Source organism: Ochotona curzoniae, unplaced genomic scaffold (genome assembly GCF_017591425.1).
Source record: "Ochotona curzoniae isolate NIBS_2020 unplaced genomic scaffold, NIBS_Ocur_1.0 scaffold_1037, whole genome shotgun sequence".
Classification (NCBI taxonomy): domain Eukaryota; kingdom Metazoa; phylum Chordata; class Mammalia; order Lagomorpha; family Ochotonidae; genus Ochotona; species Ochotona curzoniae.
In genome coordinates this window covers 4,425,676-4,441,953 of record NW_024467083.1, presented here as the reverse complement: position 1 = coordinate 4,441,953, position 16,278 = coordinate 4,425,676, and the positions used below count along the sequence as shown (strand labels likewise).

At 40.4% G+C, this 16,278-nt stretch overlaps 1 protein-coding gene across 1 annotated transcript in view; it reads right to left on the bottom strand.

Annotated features, from left to right (window-relative positions):
* Window positions 1-16,278, bottom strand: part of BTBD8 (BTB domain containing 8) — a 68,469-nt gene that overhangs the window by 51,579 nt on the left and 612 nt on the right. The window contains exons 2-4 of the mRNA XM_040998950.1: window positions 10,196-10,393; window positions 7,199-7,395; window positions 455-572 (exon numbers count right to left, since the gene is read on the bottom strand). Coding sequence (XP_040854884.1) covers window positions 455-572; window positions 7,199-7,395; window positions 10,196-10,393 — 513 coding nt within the window. The remainder of the gene's footprint in view (window positions 1-454; window positions 573-7,198; window positions 7,396-10,195; window positions 10,394-16,278) is intronic.

The following is a 16,278-nucleotide window of genomic DNA, read 5'->3' as shown; positions in this document are numbered from 1 at the left end:
CAATGCTATTCATGAGTATCGTCTATTTTGAATCACAGAATACGAGCCAAAATGCAGTCAGAGAAAATACATTCCATTTATGTAGAAATCGTCATTCTCAACACGAGAATGCCTGTGAAATTACAAAACTGCATTTAACTACATTTTCTGTGACAGTGGCTTTCAAGCCTATTTTAAGAGACAGAACATTCTTCCAACAAAACCCCAGGTTCACGGCCAAGGGAGAGCTGAAAAGGAGAGCTGCTCTATCTGAAGCCTGTGCGCGTGAATGCCCACGTGAGCCCACATCCTGCTGGAGAGCTACTCTCCTCTCCTGACAATACGCCTTGAGCAATCTCCACAGAGCACCGTGGCCACGTGACTTAGAGCCTGAAAACCGCTGTTAGGAAAGTCAGCCACCCCTCCATGTTGGCACATCCCAGGCACCATGTCGATCACCTGTGTACTTACTTACCTGTGAGCTTTGAATTTTTTCCCATCAATATAAATATCAATATCTGGACAACAATGCTTCAGATAAAGTTTCAACAAGTCTTCTCCTAAATCAGATGCCGGTTCTAAGTCATAATTATCTTTAAAAGAGAAAAATACATTAAAAAAAAAGTTTCTCTACTTTTACATGCAAAAAATATTTTCTTATATCAGTAAAGGGGCTACCCATATAATTATTTCAATTAGCTAGAATGTTTAAGCAGCAAATCTAAAATAATATAAAAAATAATAAATCATTTATACTTGTTTCTACTTTGAAATATGTACATCTACTTATACTTAAATATAGATATGCCTTTAAACATATTATCACAAAATTATACATCAAAAATGAATTTGCTTCAGTAATATGTAAATCAGAAATATTCCCAATTTTTATATGCTTTCTTGTTACTAAAGTCCTTCCTGTCCTCTTAATGAATGTATGGCTGGAATACTATGTGGACTGATAGAAATTCATCTGAAATAGTAAGAGTTCTTACTGTATGTGAGTACTTCACACAGTATGAAGCAGTGTAGAAAATAAGCATTTTTCCTCTGTTTCTTTTTATATTTTCTACCTTTTTTACATCACAATTCTTTTAGTTCAAAATCAGAGAACATATTATCACAGAAAGCTAGTGGAAAATTAAAAAGCCCTCTAGGCTAATACAATTCCTTAGGGCTTCCTGACAAAATAAGACAGAAGGATGGAAACTGCTCCTGTACATCTGCTTCTGCTGTTTCATGCAATAATTAGAAAGTGTCAAGGGAAAATACTTAAATATCTTGAAACAAAAACAATCAGAGTCCTTTTTATGGTGTATATTACATTTTTTTTTTCAAATTTCATTTTATGACACAGTTTCATAAGCCTTGGGATTCCCCCAACCCTTCCAAAAAGCCCTTCCCCCATACTGGGTTCCTCCACATTGTTACAGTGGTACAGCTCATATCCAGTCATGATTCCTTCATTGCAGGCATGGACCATGCAGAGTCCAGCAACTTATTGTCCAGATGAATTCAACAGTTTCATTGGAAGACCATCCCTGGTCTGAAAGTAGAGCTGGCAGAATATCATCCCCTCCAATGAAAAGCCACAGCACAACTTCAACAACCATTATTTACAACATCATGAAGTTAACTGACATGGTATTGCGTGACCAATATGTTAGAAAATGCAATTTTTTAAAAAAATTATAATGTTTACTTGAAGTGCATAGTTAGAGAATCTTCTATCCTCTGGTTCACTGTATTCCTTCAGCCAGTACCTCTGATGAAGATCAGCTGCTGGTGACAGATTCCCACTAATCAAACTAAAAATCTGAAATGTAAACCGCAATGCCAATACCGGGGCTTCCACCGAGATCCCGCCACCACACACGAGTCAACACGTCCACTGCTACCTCCTCATCCAGGCTACGAACATCCCTCAGCTGCATTTCTGCACTAACCTTGTAACAGCCCTTGCACTTTTGATACACACAATCCAATTTCAACAAAGCACCCAGGGCAATTTTTAAAATCCAATATTCACAATGACCCACCCTAGTCCATGCCTTCCTAAGGGTCTATTTCATTTATGGTTGGCTGGGCAGAGTATGCATGGCCTGGGTATCCCATTTGTCAATGGCATCTGGAATAGGGACAGTCTTATAGGAATAAGCATTTAACTCTTAATTGCATCAGAATTAAACTACCAGACACCAGCTGGTGTCACAGAATTGGTTGGCATGGGAAAAAAAATTCCACAACTCAAGTCAAAAGTGGCATGAAGAAAATAAACAACACAATCATAAAAACCCGAAACTCAATGTGTTCCAACCAGAAGTCACCGTTCCACTCAACCCTAAATTTGCCCTCCTTGTATTCTTGAAGACTATGAAACAATGCAATGCAAACTCCTTAACATGGCGTAAGAGTAAGGTCACTACATATTTTGGTTTACCTTGGATGGTCCTGTTGCCACAGGATAATTATCTAAGGCCACCTTTTCACTGTAAAGGTACTCCTGCAGGGGCAAGATGGCTCTGCATCACCTGGTTCCCACTCACCTCTGCAGGCCCTTCTCTTCCCTGTGATCATTTCTGTCCCTTATCCCCTGCTCCAACACACTCTCAAATATTTCTGGTTTTCCAAATAGGCCACATGCCTGGCTTCTCTCTCTGCTCTCCAGAGTAAAGCCGACTAAAGAGAAATTTTGAGATGTTCTAAAACTACAAGCAAGTGGGTAGGAGGCAGAGGAAGTTAATCAGTTAAGAGCTGCCTCTTGGCCCAGCACCACGGCCTAGCAGCTTAAGTCCTCACCTTGAATGCACCAGGATCCCATAATGGGCACTGGTTCTGATCCCGGCGGCCCTGCTTCCCATCCAGCTTCCTGCTTGCGGCCTGGGAAAGCAGTCGAGGAGGCCCAAAACCTTGGGACCCTGCACCCGCATGGGAGACCTGGAAGAGGTTCTGGGCTCCTGGCTTCAGATTGGCTCAGCTTCAGCCATTGCAGCCACTTGGGGACTGAATCATCAGACAGAAGATCTTCCTCTGTCTCTCCTTCTCTCTGTATATCTGACTTTGCAATACAAAAAATAAATCTTTTTCTAAAAAAAAAAAAAAAAGAGAGCTGCCTCTGAAATCAACATAAAGACTCTACATTGAAACTTTGACCTAATCCCCTCACAATTTATGTGTAAATTCTCTGAACTGTTAACCCTAACCAAAGTAAAGCAAAAATACTTTTCCTTAGAGACTGCTCTTTTATCCCAAAGCTTTTCCCCATTTCCTGCTAAACTGCTCTTCTTCACTATTATCAATATAGGTTCAATGTAACATTCTTTCTTCTCCCACAGTTTATAACAATATCTTTAGCTGTAGGTCCAGCAGAAATTTTCCAATTGTTACTTAGTATTTTTTTGGTGGAAGTTGCAGGAATTTGTCCTAGGTCCTGGCCCTTTGTTTTTCTGGCTAGCATTTGTGAGGACTCTGTAAGCCCCCTTCTCCAAGGAACCATAGGTTTCAGGAGTTTTGGTTCAAGGTAGTCATATTGTTTCATTTGCTTATAATACCTCTTGCTTAAAATGTTTTTGCCTTCTTTGTTGGGAGTAAATGGCAGATGGGATTTAATTCAGAAATCATTCTTTCCATGTAAGTTTTCTTTGGAAGCTAAGTTCAGGTTACATGTGCCCTTCATAACATCTTGTACATAACTTACCTGATTATACCTCCCTTTAAACTGAAAGACAGAATATTGTTCACTCTTATATCTTTAAAAACTTAGCACAAAGTTGATACCAAAATTAAAAATGTGATGAATGATTAGGATAGCATTCTAGAAACAAGTAGCAAGTGTAAAGGCACAGAGATGGCAAAACACAGTTCTATGGGGAATCATCAGGTAATTCCATAAAACAATAGCTTAAGGAATATGCGGAGGTTCTGAAAAGAGAAGGCAGCAGAGTTCTATCCAGGATCCCATTCACAAAGTTCACTGATAATATAGGAAGAAATCTGAAGTTTTAGTTAGGGCTGTGGGAAACAACTCAATACATTTTTTTAAAGATTGGTTTTATTCATATGACAGAGAGAAGGAGAGACAGAGATCTTCCATACACTCGTTCACTCCCCAGATGGCCACAATGGCCAGGGCTGGTCCAGGCTCTGCTATGCGACAAGGGTGCCCCAAGTGGTGGCTTAATCAGCTGCACCATGACGCCTACAACTTAGGTTGCAAATTCTCAAAGAAAAGGGAAAGAAATGGCAGAGAGAGAAGAGATTTAAGGGTATTTGGGAGGGAAATCAAACATGGTCATGAATTGAATGAGAGGGAGGAGGGCATCTGAGCAGGAAGACAGTGACATAATTCACACACATGGAGCTTTCAGAGGAAAGCTAGTTAGGAGGCAGGCACTTGATAGAACAGCCAGGCTCCTGCAAGAGATGTCCACATCTCATATTAAAATGCCAGATGCAAGTCCCAGCTCTTCCATTTCGCATCCTATTTCCTTCTAAGGTGTATACTGGAAGGAAGTGGGTGATGGCTCAAGTACTTGGATCCCTATCATTTCTGTGAATGCTCCTAGCATTCACCTGGCCCAGCCCCTAACTGTTGCAGACATTTGAGGAGTGAACTTGCAATGGGAGACCTCTATCCAGCTTTCCAAAACAAAAACAAAGCAAAACAAAACAAAAAACCACGAAACTAATTTAAAAAGAAAAAAAAAAGAGCAGATAGGGAGAAGCAAATGGTTAGGATACTTGGAGACAGACAGCTTGAATTTGATATTTAAAGATCCATCTAGCCAGGGTTTGGATGCAACATACAGGAAAAACAAGAATTGCATTTCTTGAGAAAGGGCAGAAGATACATCAGTGAAGAAGATAGGAATGAGCAAGAATGCACATCAGGAGATCATGGTCTCACTGAAGACAGGAGGGTTACTAGGAAGACACCAGTGACAGGAACGTCTGCCAAGAGGTCATACGATGGGAACAAGAATTGTGTGAAAGTAGCATCTGAGAGGTCACTGGGGACCACAGGAGCTTTCTATGCAGTGACAGAGAAATTCATCAAAGAACAAGGGGCTAAGGAGCTCTTTCCGCTGAGAGTCACAACTTCTTAGGCCACATGAAGAGGCTGTTGTGGGGTCAGGGGAGAGCTCTAATCTACAGCAGAAGAGCAAACACGAACTCTGCCAATCGCTCTGCATGGCCTCGGGAAGCTTTCTATGCTCCCTAAGTCTTGGGGTCCTTAGCTCTACAGTGCATCAGAAAGACAGAAGCTTACCTCCCCTGACATCCATGTACTTTCAACCCTGAGTCATCAAACTATCTTCCATTCCTTTCCCATCCCCAGAGAAGATTCAACTTCCAAACAAAGAGCTGTCTCTCTCTCTGAAGACAGGCAGATCATCCAGCAGTACATAAAAGCTTTGTTCCCTACGTGTGTTGTTCCTCTCCAGTATAACTTCCCACTCCTTGGGCAGTATACATCAGGCCCTTACTGCCTCTAAGGGCTCAAGGTCCAACAATTGGCCCTAAGACGCTCTGTGAATAATAAAGGATCTGTCTTGTGATCCAGAGACTACAAGTTTTCTGTCAAAATCTAAATCACTCTATACATCTTCTATCTATCTACTTAGCACCTTCTTTACATCAAGTCCCAATGATGTACAAGCTACAATACTTCTGACACCAACCTCCACAAGCAAACTAATTCAAGTCATTTTCAAAGTAAAATGTCGTATGTTTTGTAGGCATTTTTAATTTTTCTTAATTTCATGTTTATTTATTTGAAAGGCAGAGTTACATAAAGACAATGAAAAAGAGAAAGAGATCTTCTATCTGCTGTTTCATTTCCCAGATAGCAACAGCTAGGGTTGAACCAAGCTAAAACCAGGAGCCTGGTCTCCGACGTGGGTGCAGGGGCCCAAGTCCCTGGACCATCTTTCCCTGCATTTCTAGGCACATTAACAGGAAGTTGGATGGGAAGTGGAGCAACCTGGACTCAAACCAGTGTCCCTATGAGATGCCAGTATTGTAGGTGGAAGCATAACCTGTTATCCTACAGGGCTAACCACCACCACACTTTTTTTTTTTAGCAAAAAGATATATTTATTTATTTTCAAGTCATAGTTAGAGAGAAAGGAAAAGACAGATATCTCCCATTCACTAGTTCACCCTCTAGGTGGCCATAACGACTAGGGCTGAGCCAGGCCAAAGTCAAGACTCAGGGACTTCATCCAGGTCTCCCAAGTGGCCCCCAGGGGCCCAAACATTTGTGTCACCTTTTGTTGTTTTTAATCAACCCATTAGCAGACAGCTGGATCAGAAGTACAGCCATAGGGCACAAGAAATATGGAACGCTGATTGTGCAGGCAGTAGTTTTTCCCACTACATTACTACAGCAGATTCTATAGGCATTTTCTTAACCATTTAACATAGTAAAATTAGTTTATCACTTTTATTGGGTCCCTGACTTTTTATAATATGTTACAAAAAAGCTTCTGTGTAACAGCAATTTTTGTGTTGCTGTTGCATGGGGTTAAAAAATGCATATATCAGGGCCTGGCGCAATAGCATAGTGGTTAAAGCCCTCGCCTTGAATGCACTGGGATCCCATATGGGCACTAGTTCTAATCCCACCAGCCCTGCTTCCCATCCAGCTCCCTGCTTGTGGCCTGGGAAAGCAGAGGAAGATGGCCCAAAGCCTTGGGACCCTGCTCCCACGTGAGAAACCCGGAAGAGCTCCGAGCTCCTGGCTCCTGGCTTCGGATTGGCTCAGTTCCAGCCATTGTGGCCACTTGAGGAGTGAACCTTTGGATGGAAGATCTTCCTCTGTGTTTCTCTTCCTCTCTGTATATCTGCCTTTCCAATAAAAATAAATAAATCTTTAAAAAAAAAAGAAACGCATATATTACATCACAACAGAACTGACGATACTTCTCTAAAGCTTCCTTATTGGTATAGATTGGAATAAGGACAGTGAGATATTAACACTTAAATGGTCAAAAGAAGAATTGAGGCTTATTTATAGATACATTCATAACAATCTCATTCCAAATAACTTGGAAAAACCGGGCATTACTGACATTAAAACTTTCATTTTCCCATGTTTATTTTTATAAAAAGACAAGTAAATACACTAGATTTTTGAAATATGCATTTCTCCAACTACATCAGAATATAATTTTATGGCTCCAACATTTTATAAATATCCAGAAAAAAAATACCTCACCATTGGAAATTAAGTTGTCATCTTTGTCTTTGATGTCCTCTGGAAGTTCAGGTTGTTGAAGAGAATGGTCAGATGATTCTTTAGAATTTGGAAAATTAAAGTCCAGTTCATTTTGTGATAGGCCACTCTGCACTATCTTTTTTCTAATATTTTGCTCTTCATAGTTTGCTATGTTTCTGTTTGATGAATACACAATCCTAAAATGCAAAGTATAAAATACTAATTAACATCAGTGACACTTAAAAAATGAAAGCTACTTCCAGTGTGTGTTGACGTTATCTGTCTAAATGTCATATAATTTAAAAATATGTATCATAATTATATGTGATAAATATAGATTATTTACACATGTCTACATATTTTATGTAAATCTACATGCCACATAAATAGAACTTCATGTAAAACGATTAATCTAAAACAGAAGAAAGTTTGAAAAGTAGTCTATAAAATTTTTCAACATTAAAAAGCAATACCTAAAGCCAAAGAATCAGACCATCTAAAAGAAATGGCGAGTCCTAGAAAGACATGGGCTATCAAACCCAACTCAAACAGCACTATCAAGAAAACTGATAATTCACATAATGAGAAAATTTCTATATGTCTGCTAGTAGGCAAATACTACAGAATACATAAAAACTCTGATAAATCAATACTATAAAGTAAACTCAATTAAAAATATGAATAAATAGTTCCACAAAGAAGATAAAGACATAGCTAGTAAGTACATGAAAACGTGCTCAACGTCATCAGCTATCAGGGAAATACAAATTACCCACGATGAGATACTAGTTACATTCACCAGGATGATGACATTAAGAAAGCCTGAAAATAACAAGTACTGTCAAGCATACAAAGAAACCACAACTCCCTTCTATTGCCAGTACGAATATAAAATGGTAAACTGGTACTGTTCCTTTGCAAAGTCTAGTGGTTCCTCCTAAGATCACAGAGTTGCCGGCCCCAGCAATCGCCCTCCTACATGTACACCCAAGAAATATTCAAACATAAGAACAAGAACTTGGGCCCGATGCGGTGGCCTAGTAACTAAAGTCCTCTCCTTGCACGCCCAGGATCCCCTATGGGCACTGGTTCTAATCCCAGCAGCCTTGCTTCTCATCTACCTCCCTGTTTGTGCCCTGGGAAAGAAGTGGGGGATGACCGAAAGCCTTGAAACCCTGCACCCGAGCAGGATACCCGGAAGAGGCTCCTGACTCCTGGCTTCAGATCAGCTTAGTTCTGACCACTTGGGGAGTGAACCAGCAGACAGATCGTTCTGTCTCTCCTCCTCTCTGTATATCTGACTTTCCAATAAAAATAAATAAATCTTTAAAGAATGGAAACTTACATATGAATGCTCCTAGCAGCATTAGTCATCATAACCAAAAAATGGAAACATTAATGAATAGATAAACCAACTGTGGCATGAACATTCAATGAAGTAACATTTGACAATAAAAAGCGAAGTACATTAAATTAGCTTCTTCCACTATTTAGTTAATAATAAATTTCTGAGTTAAGTAAACATTTGAGCCCCCAAATCACTAAGGAGTTCAGCCAGAGACCAGGGTTGTGGCATAGCCAGTAAATCTGCCACATGTGATGCCAGTATCACACATGAGTGGTAGTACACATCCTGGCTGCCCTATTTGCAATCCAGCTCCCTGCTAATGTGCCTGGGAAAGCAACAGAACATCGCCACAGTGTTTCGGTTACTGTCATCCACTTGGAAGACTAGGAAGAAGTTCCTGGATCCTGAGTTTGGCCTGGCGTCTCCCCGTCTGGGGAGGGAACCAGCAAATCAAGATTTCTCCATACTTTTCTCTCTCCGTAACCCTGATTTTCAAATAAATTGTCATTTTAAAAAGAAGTTCAACTGATATTCTACTTTCAAAAATGTTCACAGAACCCTGGCTAGGGTTCTCTAAATGTTCATATGGTTAAAATTTATACATTGATAGTTGAATCTTGGGCCAGGCACAATGCCCCAGTGGCTAAATCCTTACCTTGCACGTGCCAGGATCCCATAAGGGCACTAGTTCGTGTCCTGGCTGCTTCCCGCTTTCCATCCAACTCCCTGCTTACTGCCTGGGAAAGCAGTCGAGGATGGGCTAAACCTGTGTGACCTTGCATCTGCATGGGAGACCTGGAAGAAGTTCCTGGCTCCTGGTTTTGGTTTGGCTTAGATTCAGCCATTGAGGAATGAGCTAGCAGATGGGAGATCTTTCTGTCTCTCCTTCTCTTTGTAAATCTGACTTTCAATAATAATAAATAAATCTTAAAAAAAAAAGTTAAACCCTAATGTGGTACTATAACAGAGGAGGCATTTTGCATTTGGTAGGCCCTAATCTCAGAAATGGGATTAGTGCCCTTACACGAGAGAAACAAAGGAGTTTGCTTATCCCTCCTACCACATAATGAGACAGAAGGTACTATTCATGGGCGACAACCTCACAGCAGACACCCAACTTGGGGATGCCTTGACCTGGGACAACCCCCACCGCCCCAGTCTCTGGAACTGCAAGCAGTAAATTTCTGTTGTTTATTAGTATCTCAGCCTAAAGTACTTCACTATAGCAGCCTAGATAAAGAAACTAAGAAGTTTCGACAATGAAATATGTGATCTTACATTTTTTAGAAACATAGTTTATTCAAAGCGTCACATGCTAATCACACAGAAGTCAATCTGGGGACAAACTGTAGCCCAGAGTACATCTGGCAATGTCTAGAGACATTCTGGTCATTATAACTAACCGTCCCTACAACACAGTGTCCCAGCCATTCCTCCTCCCCCAGAACAAGTCTTCATCAGCTCAGCCTCTGCTGATACTATCCCTCTAACCATAACTCTCAGCCTCCACTAAGACGAGTTAGAAAGATGACTTGGAATTTCAATGAGTAACTTTGCCTCATATTAAAACACAGGATGTTTAAAAACCAATCATTGTCCAGTCTGAGTATTCACTTAGACCTAAAACCAAGGGAAAAGATTTTACTTACTGTAAAAATGCTCTAAATTCTGAAGCTTCAACATTCTCCAGAGCAACAGACTTCTGATCTGCTGAATGACTCGATAGCTGTCCAATAGTATCAAGGCAGAAGTCAGGCACCCTTGCTAAAAGGACTGCTCTGTGTGCTTTGAACAAAGTGCCACCTACAGAGAAAGTCACGTCGGCATGAATTTCTTCCGTTAGAAGCCTGTGCAGAGCAGAAAGACATCACAGTTCATTTGGTGGTGTCAAGAAAGATACAATACATTTAGGATTAAATTTCAAATAACAGACAAGCTAAAATAGGAAAAGGTAATATAAAATGAAAATACTAGCATAAAAGTGAATTTATTCTGTTTTTGTCCTAAGAACATGGTTTACTCTGTATCCTAGAATCTTAATTTTCTAAAATTTATAGTTGAAATCAAAGTGATTTAAATAAATCAGTACAATCACTTTTGCAAAAATCTTTTCCTATGCATTTCTTCCGATAACAAAATTTATATTCTGCTACTTCTGTTGATCTGTCCTTTAAAATGTATCCTCTTTAGATCTATTTTGAAACATGAAGCCCAAAGTTAACATAGTTATACTAATAACTACAAAACTCTTTTTGGGAATCTTATCAAAATTGAAGCAAACATGAATAGTCAATAACACAGCATAACAAAATGGGCACAATAGACAGTTCAGATTAGAAACGGGTACACTTTGTTCTGTCTAACATTAATGACAGAGTCTGCGGTGTACCCTTGGCTGTGTAGAATGTGACATCTAGCCCTCTTCCACGCTTCTCCCCCTGTCAACAGAATTCATTATGCTCTAATCTATTATTAAAATGACGGTCTCTGGGGTAAAACTATCCAATCCTTTACTAATGTATAGGCATAGTTCAGGAAAGCCCACTGACTGCATGCTTGTCAAGTGCGGGAGAACAGTATCATTACACAAAGTGTCATCATCTTTTGTCCCTTAGCAGTAACTACATATTTTCACTGTCTAAATACTAAATCATATTTCATATCACTATAACAATATCAGCAGCAAGGGATGTACTCTCAGAGGCCTCTTGTATTACAGGACATAATTGGTAATCATACCAGGATACTACAGCAGATACACATCATGGATAAAGATACCCATTACAGTGAAAGCTTGGAAAGCTGCCAATGACTCTCACACTCCCACAAGAGCAGGTTAATGGAACCTTCCAGTAATCCCATCACACTGGGTACATTCCTCCATTACAGCACCTGACATTGCATCATTATTATTTTTATGTGTCTCTCTCCCTAAAGGACAATGAATTCCCCATGAGCAAAAACTATGTCCTCAGTATATAGCCAAGGGTCCTAGCTGCTTGCTAATGACCCTACTTTACCCTCAATAGAGCAAATGCTTCTGGGCATAAAACCTTCTAGAATATTGAAAGCAATGAAGTTATATCCTGATTTGGCCAATATTCTCATCAATAAATTATTATCACACATAATATTTAAAATTAAAATTTAGCTAAGAATAACACTTACACACACACACACACACACACACACACCCTTCCATCTGCTGGTTCGCTCCCCAGGTGGTCATAATGGATGAGGCTGGGTCAGACTAAGGTCAGGAGCTTCTTTCAAGTCCACCTGTGTGGGTACAAGGGTCCAAATACTTGGGTCATCCTCCACTGATTTTCTAAGGTAAAACAGTAACTGGCTGCATGGGAAGCCTGAACACCACCAGCACCAATATGGGGTGCTGACTCACCAGGTGGTAGTACTACACACTATGCCCCAGCAACAGTCCCAAGAGGTGGACTCATAAGAGGTGACTGGGGTGTGGGAGCCTCACCCTGATGTATAGCATTGGTGCCATTACAGGAGGGCAGGTCCAGCTCAAGTTCCAACTGTTCCACTTCCTATCCAGCTGCCTGCTAATACAGTGAAGAATGGCCTTAAGTGCTTGAGCCCCTTCACCCACGTGGGAGGTCCAAAAGTTTTTCACTCCTGGCTCTGGACCAACACAACTCTGGTTTCTCCCTCTCCTTCTCTGTAACTATCTCTCAAAAAGTAAAAATAAAAATAGTACACCTTAAAAAAATTCTACCTCTTAATGTTATTACAAAGGAATTAAATTTCAACTTGAGTTTTGGAGGGGACAGTTAAATCATAGCATTTAAATCATTTTAGACTGCTAATAAAACCCAGTTTTCACTAATATTCAACACATACTATGGAATATGTACTAGGTACATAAAGATGACTAATATAGTAGGGAAAACAATCCTGAAAACTAAAGATTATAAATATAATATTATAAAGATATATTCAGTGAACAAGTAAATTTCTTTTCTGGGACAGACATAAGCAAAGATCTCATACAGGATATGAAAATCAATAGGACACTGAAGATTGAGCAACAGCTGGTTAGGGTAGGAAGAGGCTACCAGCTCCAAATTCCTTATAAAGGTGTATGTGGGTCCTGAACAGACATTGGTCAGTAGAAGTGACAGATGAAGATGCAGGGATAAACCAACAGAGGTTGATGAAGTGTTACCAAGTAGTTTGAAACTAGATAGCCTTATTTTTCAAAAGATAAGCTATCATTAGGGAAGGAATTAGAGAAAAATGGGAATGAAGATGAGAAAACTATTGTACAGCACAAGTGAATGAGGTAAGTGACTTGAGTCAGGACAGGATCACAAGGATCAACGGTGACCAGATGGAATTAACATATTGTAGTGCAGCAATTAAGCCACCACTTGTTACACAGGCCATAACAGAGCACGGATTTGAGTCCTAAATATTCTTCTTCTGGTCAGCTTCCAAAGTAATGCAGCTAGCAAGGCACCAGAGGATAGCCCAAGTATTTCAGTCCCTGTCACCCAGGAGGGAAACAAGAATGGAGGTCCTGGCTCCTTGTTTAAATCTGGTCCAAATCTTGCTGTTGTGGCTATTTCAGGAATAAACCTGCAGATGGAGGACATCACTGTCTCTTGCTCTGTCTCTCTCTCTGACTTCTACCTTTTAAATAAATACTTTTAAAAATAGTAAAATATAAAATAAATGTAGGCAGTAACACTGACAGGAGTTAAGGTCAGGCTTGTGGCAAATCAGGTTAAGCTACTGTCTGCAATGCTGACATCCCATATAGGTGCTGGGTCAAGTCCTGGCTGCCCCATTTGATTCAGATCCCTGGTGGTACACCCGGGAGAGCAGTGGATGGCAGCCCAGTGCTTGGGTCCCCATCACCAAAGTAAAATACCTTGCTGGAGTTCCTAGCTCCCAACCCAGTCCTGACTGTTGCAAGAATTTAGGTAGTGAACTAGAGGATAGATTACTTTTTCTCTTCTCTTTCTCTCTCCCTCTCTCTATGTCTCCTGCCTTCTCCTCTCTCTCCCTCCCCAGTTCTACCATTCAAATAAACAAATCTGAAAAGTAAAATTGGCAGGAAAAGGTAAGAGGAAAGAAATAACTGAGGCTGTCTCTCAAATCTGGCCTGAATAACTGGGCTCTGGCAATCCTACTGTTTAATTTTTATCTGCTAGTCCAGTTTCCCCGCCCAACTCCAGACACATTTCCAATGGTCACCTGTACAGTCTTTCTGAAGTCATTATAACTCTCCCTTTCAAATTGCTAAGGTTTTGGGCAATCTTCCTTTCTTCCCCTCCCTCTCCCCTCTCCTTTCTTTTCCTGTTCCTTTACAATTAGTCAGCTACCAAGACCATCAATTGTTTCATCCCCAGTGTCATTATAGGTCACATATAAAATCTCCTGGTTGATCTCTATTTCCAATCTCTCCTTCCCTTAAGCTCAAAATATAAACTTGTTGCTCTCCTATTTTAAAGGCACCAATATTTACCCAAAACCCCCAGAACACATTCCCAACATCTCTCTGGAAAAAAGCCTCTGTGGTCTCACCTGAGTCTAGCCAGTGCTCCTTATGGCAACACTCTGAGCACATGCCACACTCATCATCTTCTTCCAAGAGGAACTACTAAATACATATGTTTTTGGTATACTGCTGCCCATTTTATACAAGTGCTCCTATACTTAAACATGAACGATGGACTGAACCAAGGTAAGCTACTGGCCAATGTAGCTATTTAGGCAAAAGAATGCAAGAGATGTTGCCAACTGATGGTACTCTAAGGGCATGCCAAAAGCAAGTCCACAGTTAAAAAAAAAAAAGCCCATATAGAAACCTAAGGAGAGAAGCAGAGATAAATAGATGATATATTTGCACAGTTGTTACAGAGAAGGCCAAGTGCTTGGGTTCATAGTCTGATTTATATTCTAGTCATGAGACCTTGGCCAGGTCACTTTAATGTCTCTGGAACAAGAGCACTATGACTCTTACTCTAACTTCCTTAAGTGGTAATGATGGATATGTATGTGTATGTATATACACACATACGCAAACATATATACACATACACTCACACATACACACACACGTGTTCACCTAGTAAGATTCACGAGACGTAAATAAAACATTACAGGTAGCCCAGCATCGAGCCAACAGAATGGCAACATTACTATTTGTTTTTAACAATTACCCTGAAAAAATGGTATAATTTGCAATTCCCAATGAGGTATTAATGCATAGTTGTCATATTCTAGGCTTCTTTCCACTTTTACATTAGATCTGGAAAACAGTTTCCTGTTTTTCCTCACTTCGCCACACACAACATCACCTCAGGTAACCTGCAAGTGTCTCTAGCCCTTGTTCTTTGCAAGAACCTAATTCAACATGCATTCCCCAAATAAATAAGTCTCTTGGAAATCTTGGCATGCTTTCACCTTGCTTGGGTGTCTTCTAATTCTCCCTTCTCAATCAACCCTTACTCAATCCCCAAGTCACTCAACTGTCCCTACAGATTGTGTCCCCAAGTCACCCACCACCACTCTCACTTTAGTTTGGCCATTATCTCTCTTGCTAGAGTTTAAGCAGAAAAATCAAAGTACCATCTTCCTAACGCTTGATTCTTCAGGATCTAACACAGGGCAACGTACATATTAGAGCCAGGTATTTCAATAACATTTATATTGATATTGCTGTGCCTGGAGGTTAATATACCATAGCATTTAAGATGGCTGGGGAAGCACATGAAGAGTTTTGGCTGTCAAAACAGAAAGCCTGCTGTATCTATTTTTCCTCGTTTATAACAGGAACTTGAGGGTTCAGGATCCTATTCTCAGTAGCTACTAAGAAGAGGAAAATTTTTCCATCTTCACTGCTGTGTCAAACACCCTTAACTTAGCAACACTTGAAGGCTCACAGAACAGAATAAAGGCACTTAAAAGAGATTCATCCTAAAAACAGAACAACTACGGGGTTATTTTTTCCCCATCATTTCATAGCAGTTCCCCAGTGGAGAAAAAGCAACATTCTGAGTAGACGGACTCCAAAAGAAATCCTACTACTTAAAATTTGGTTTATAGCTACAAGATCTTTAAATGTGGGTGACTTTCTGACAGAAAGCTCTTCTGGATGACAGAATGCTTCACAAATGGTTATTTTTAGTAATTAGGTTTACTCCAGTGTGTTCTCCAAGTGTGACTCTAGGTAACAATATGGAGCATCCTCTGAGACACTGTTACAAGCCCAGAATCTGGGACTGGCACCACAGTATAGTGTTAAGCTGCTTTAGGGCCATCATCCCATATGGGTGCCTGTTCCAGTCCTGACTGTTCCACTTCCTATCCAGATGGTCCAAGTGCTTGGGCCGCTACATAAGACCCAGCTCCTGGTTTGGGGCCGGGGCTTGAGAGATGCACCCATTTGGGTAGTAAACCAGCAAATGGAAGAAGCAAGACTCTCTCCTCCTTTTTCTTAGTTCAGCTTTTCAAATGAAACCTGTCTCTTAACAAGTTTATTGCTCAGGATAACCTAAACCACCGTTAAGGACCAATGTTTTGCTGGAAATGACAACCAGCTAGTAACAGATAGTATCTCTAGGCGTTATTTTCTTTGTAAACTAAAATGACTTGCCATTCTGAACAGCTGGCCACTTACATCCATAGGGTGTACAACAGTAAGGCAGACTTCCGTTTGCTTGGCTGTTCTGGAAGCTGCGGTTGCTGGGAGCTACAGTGT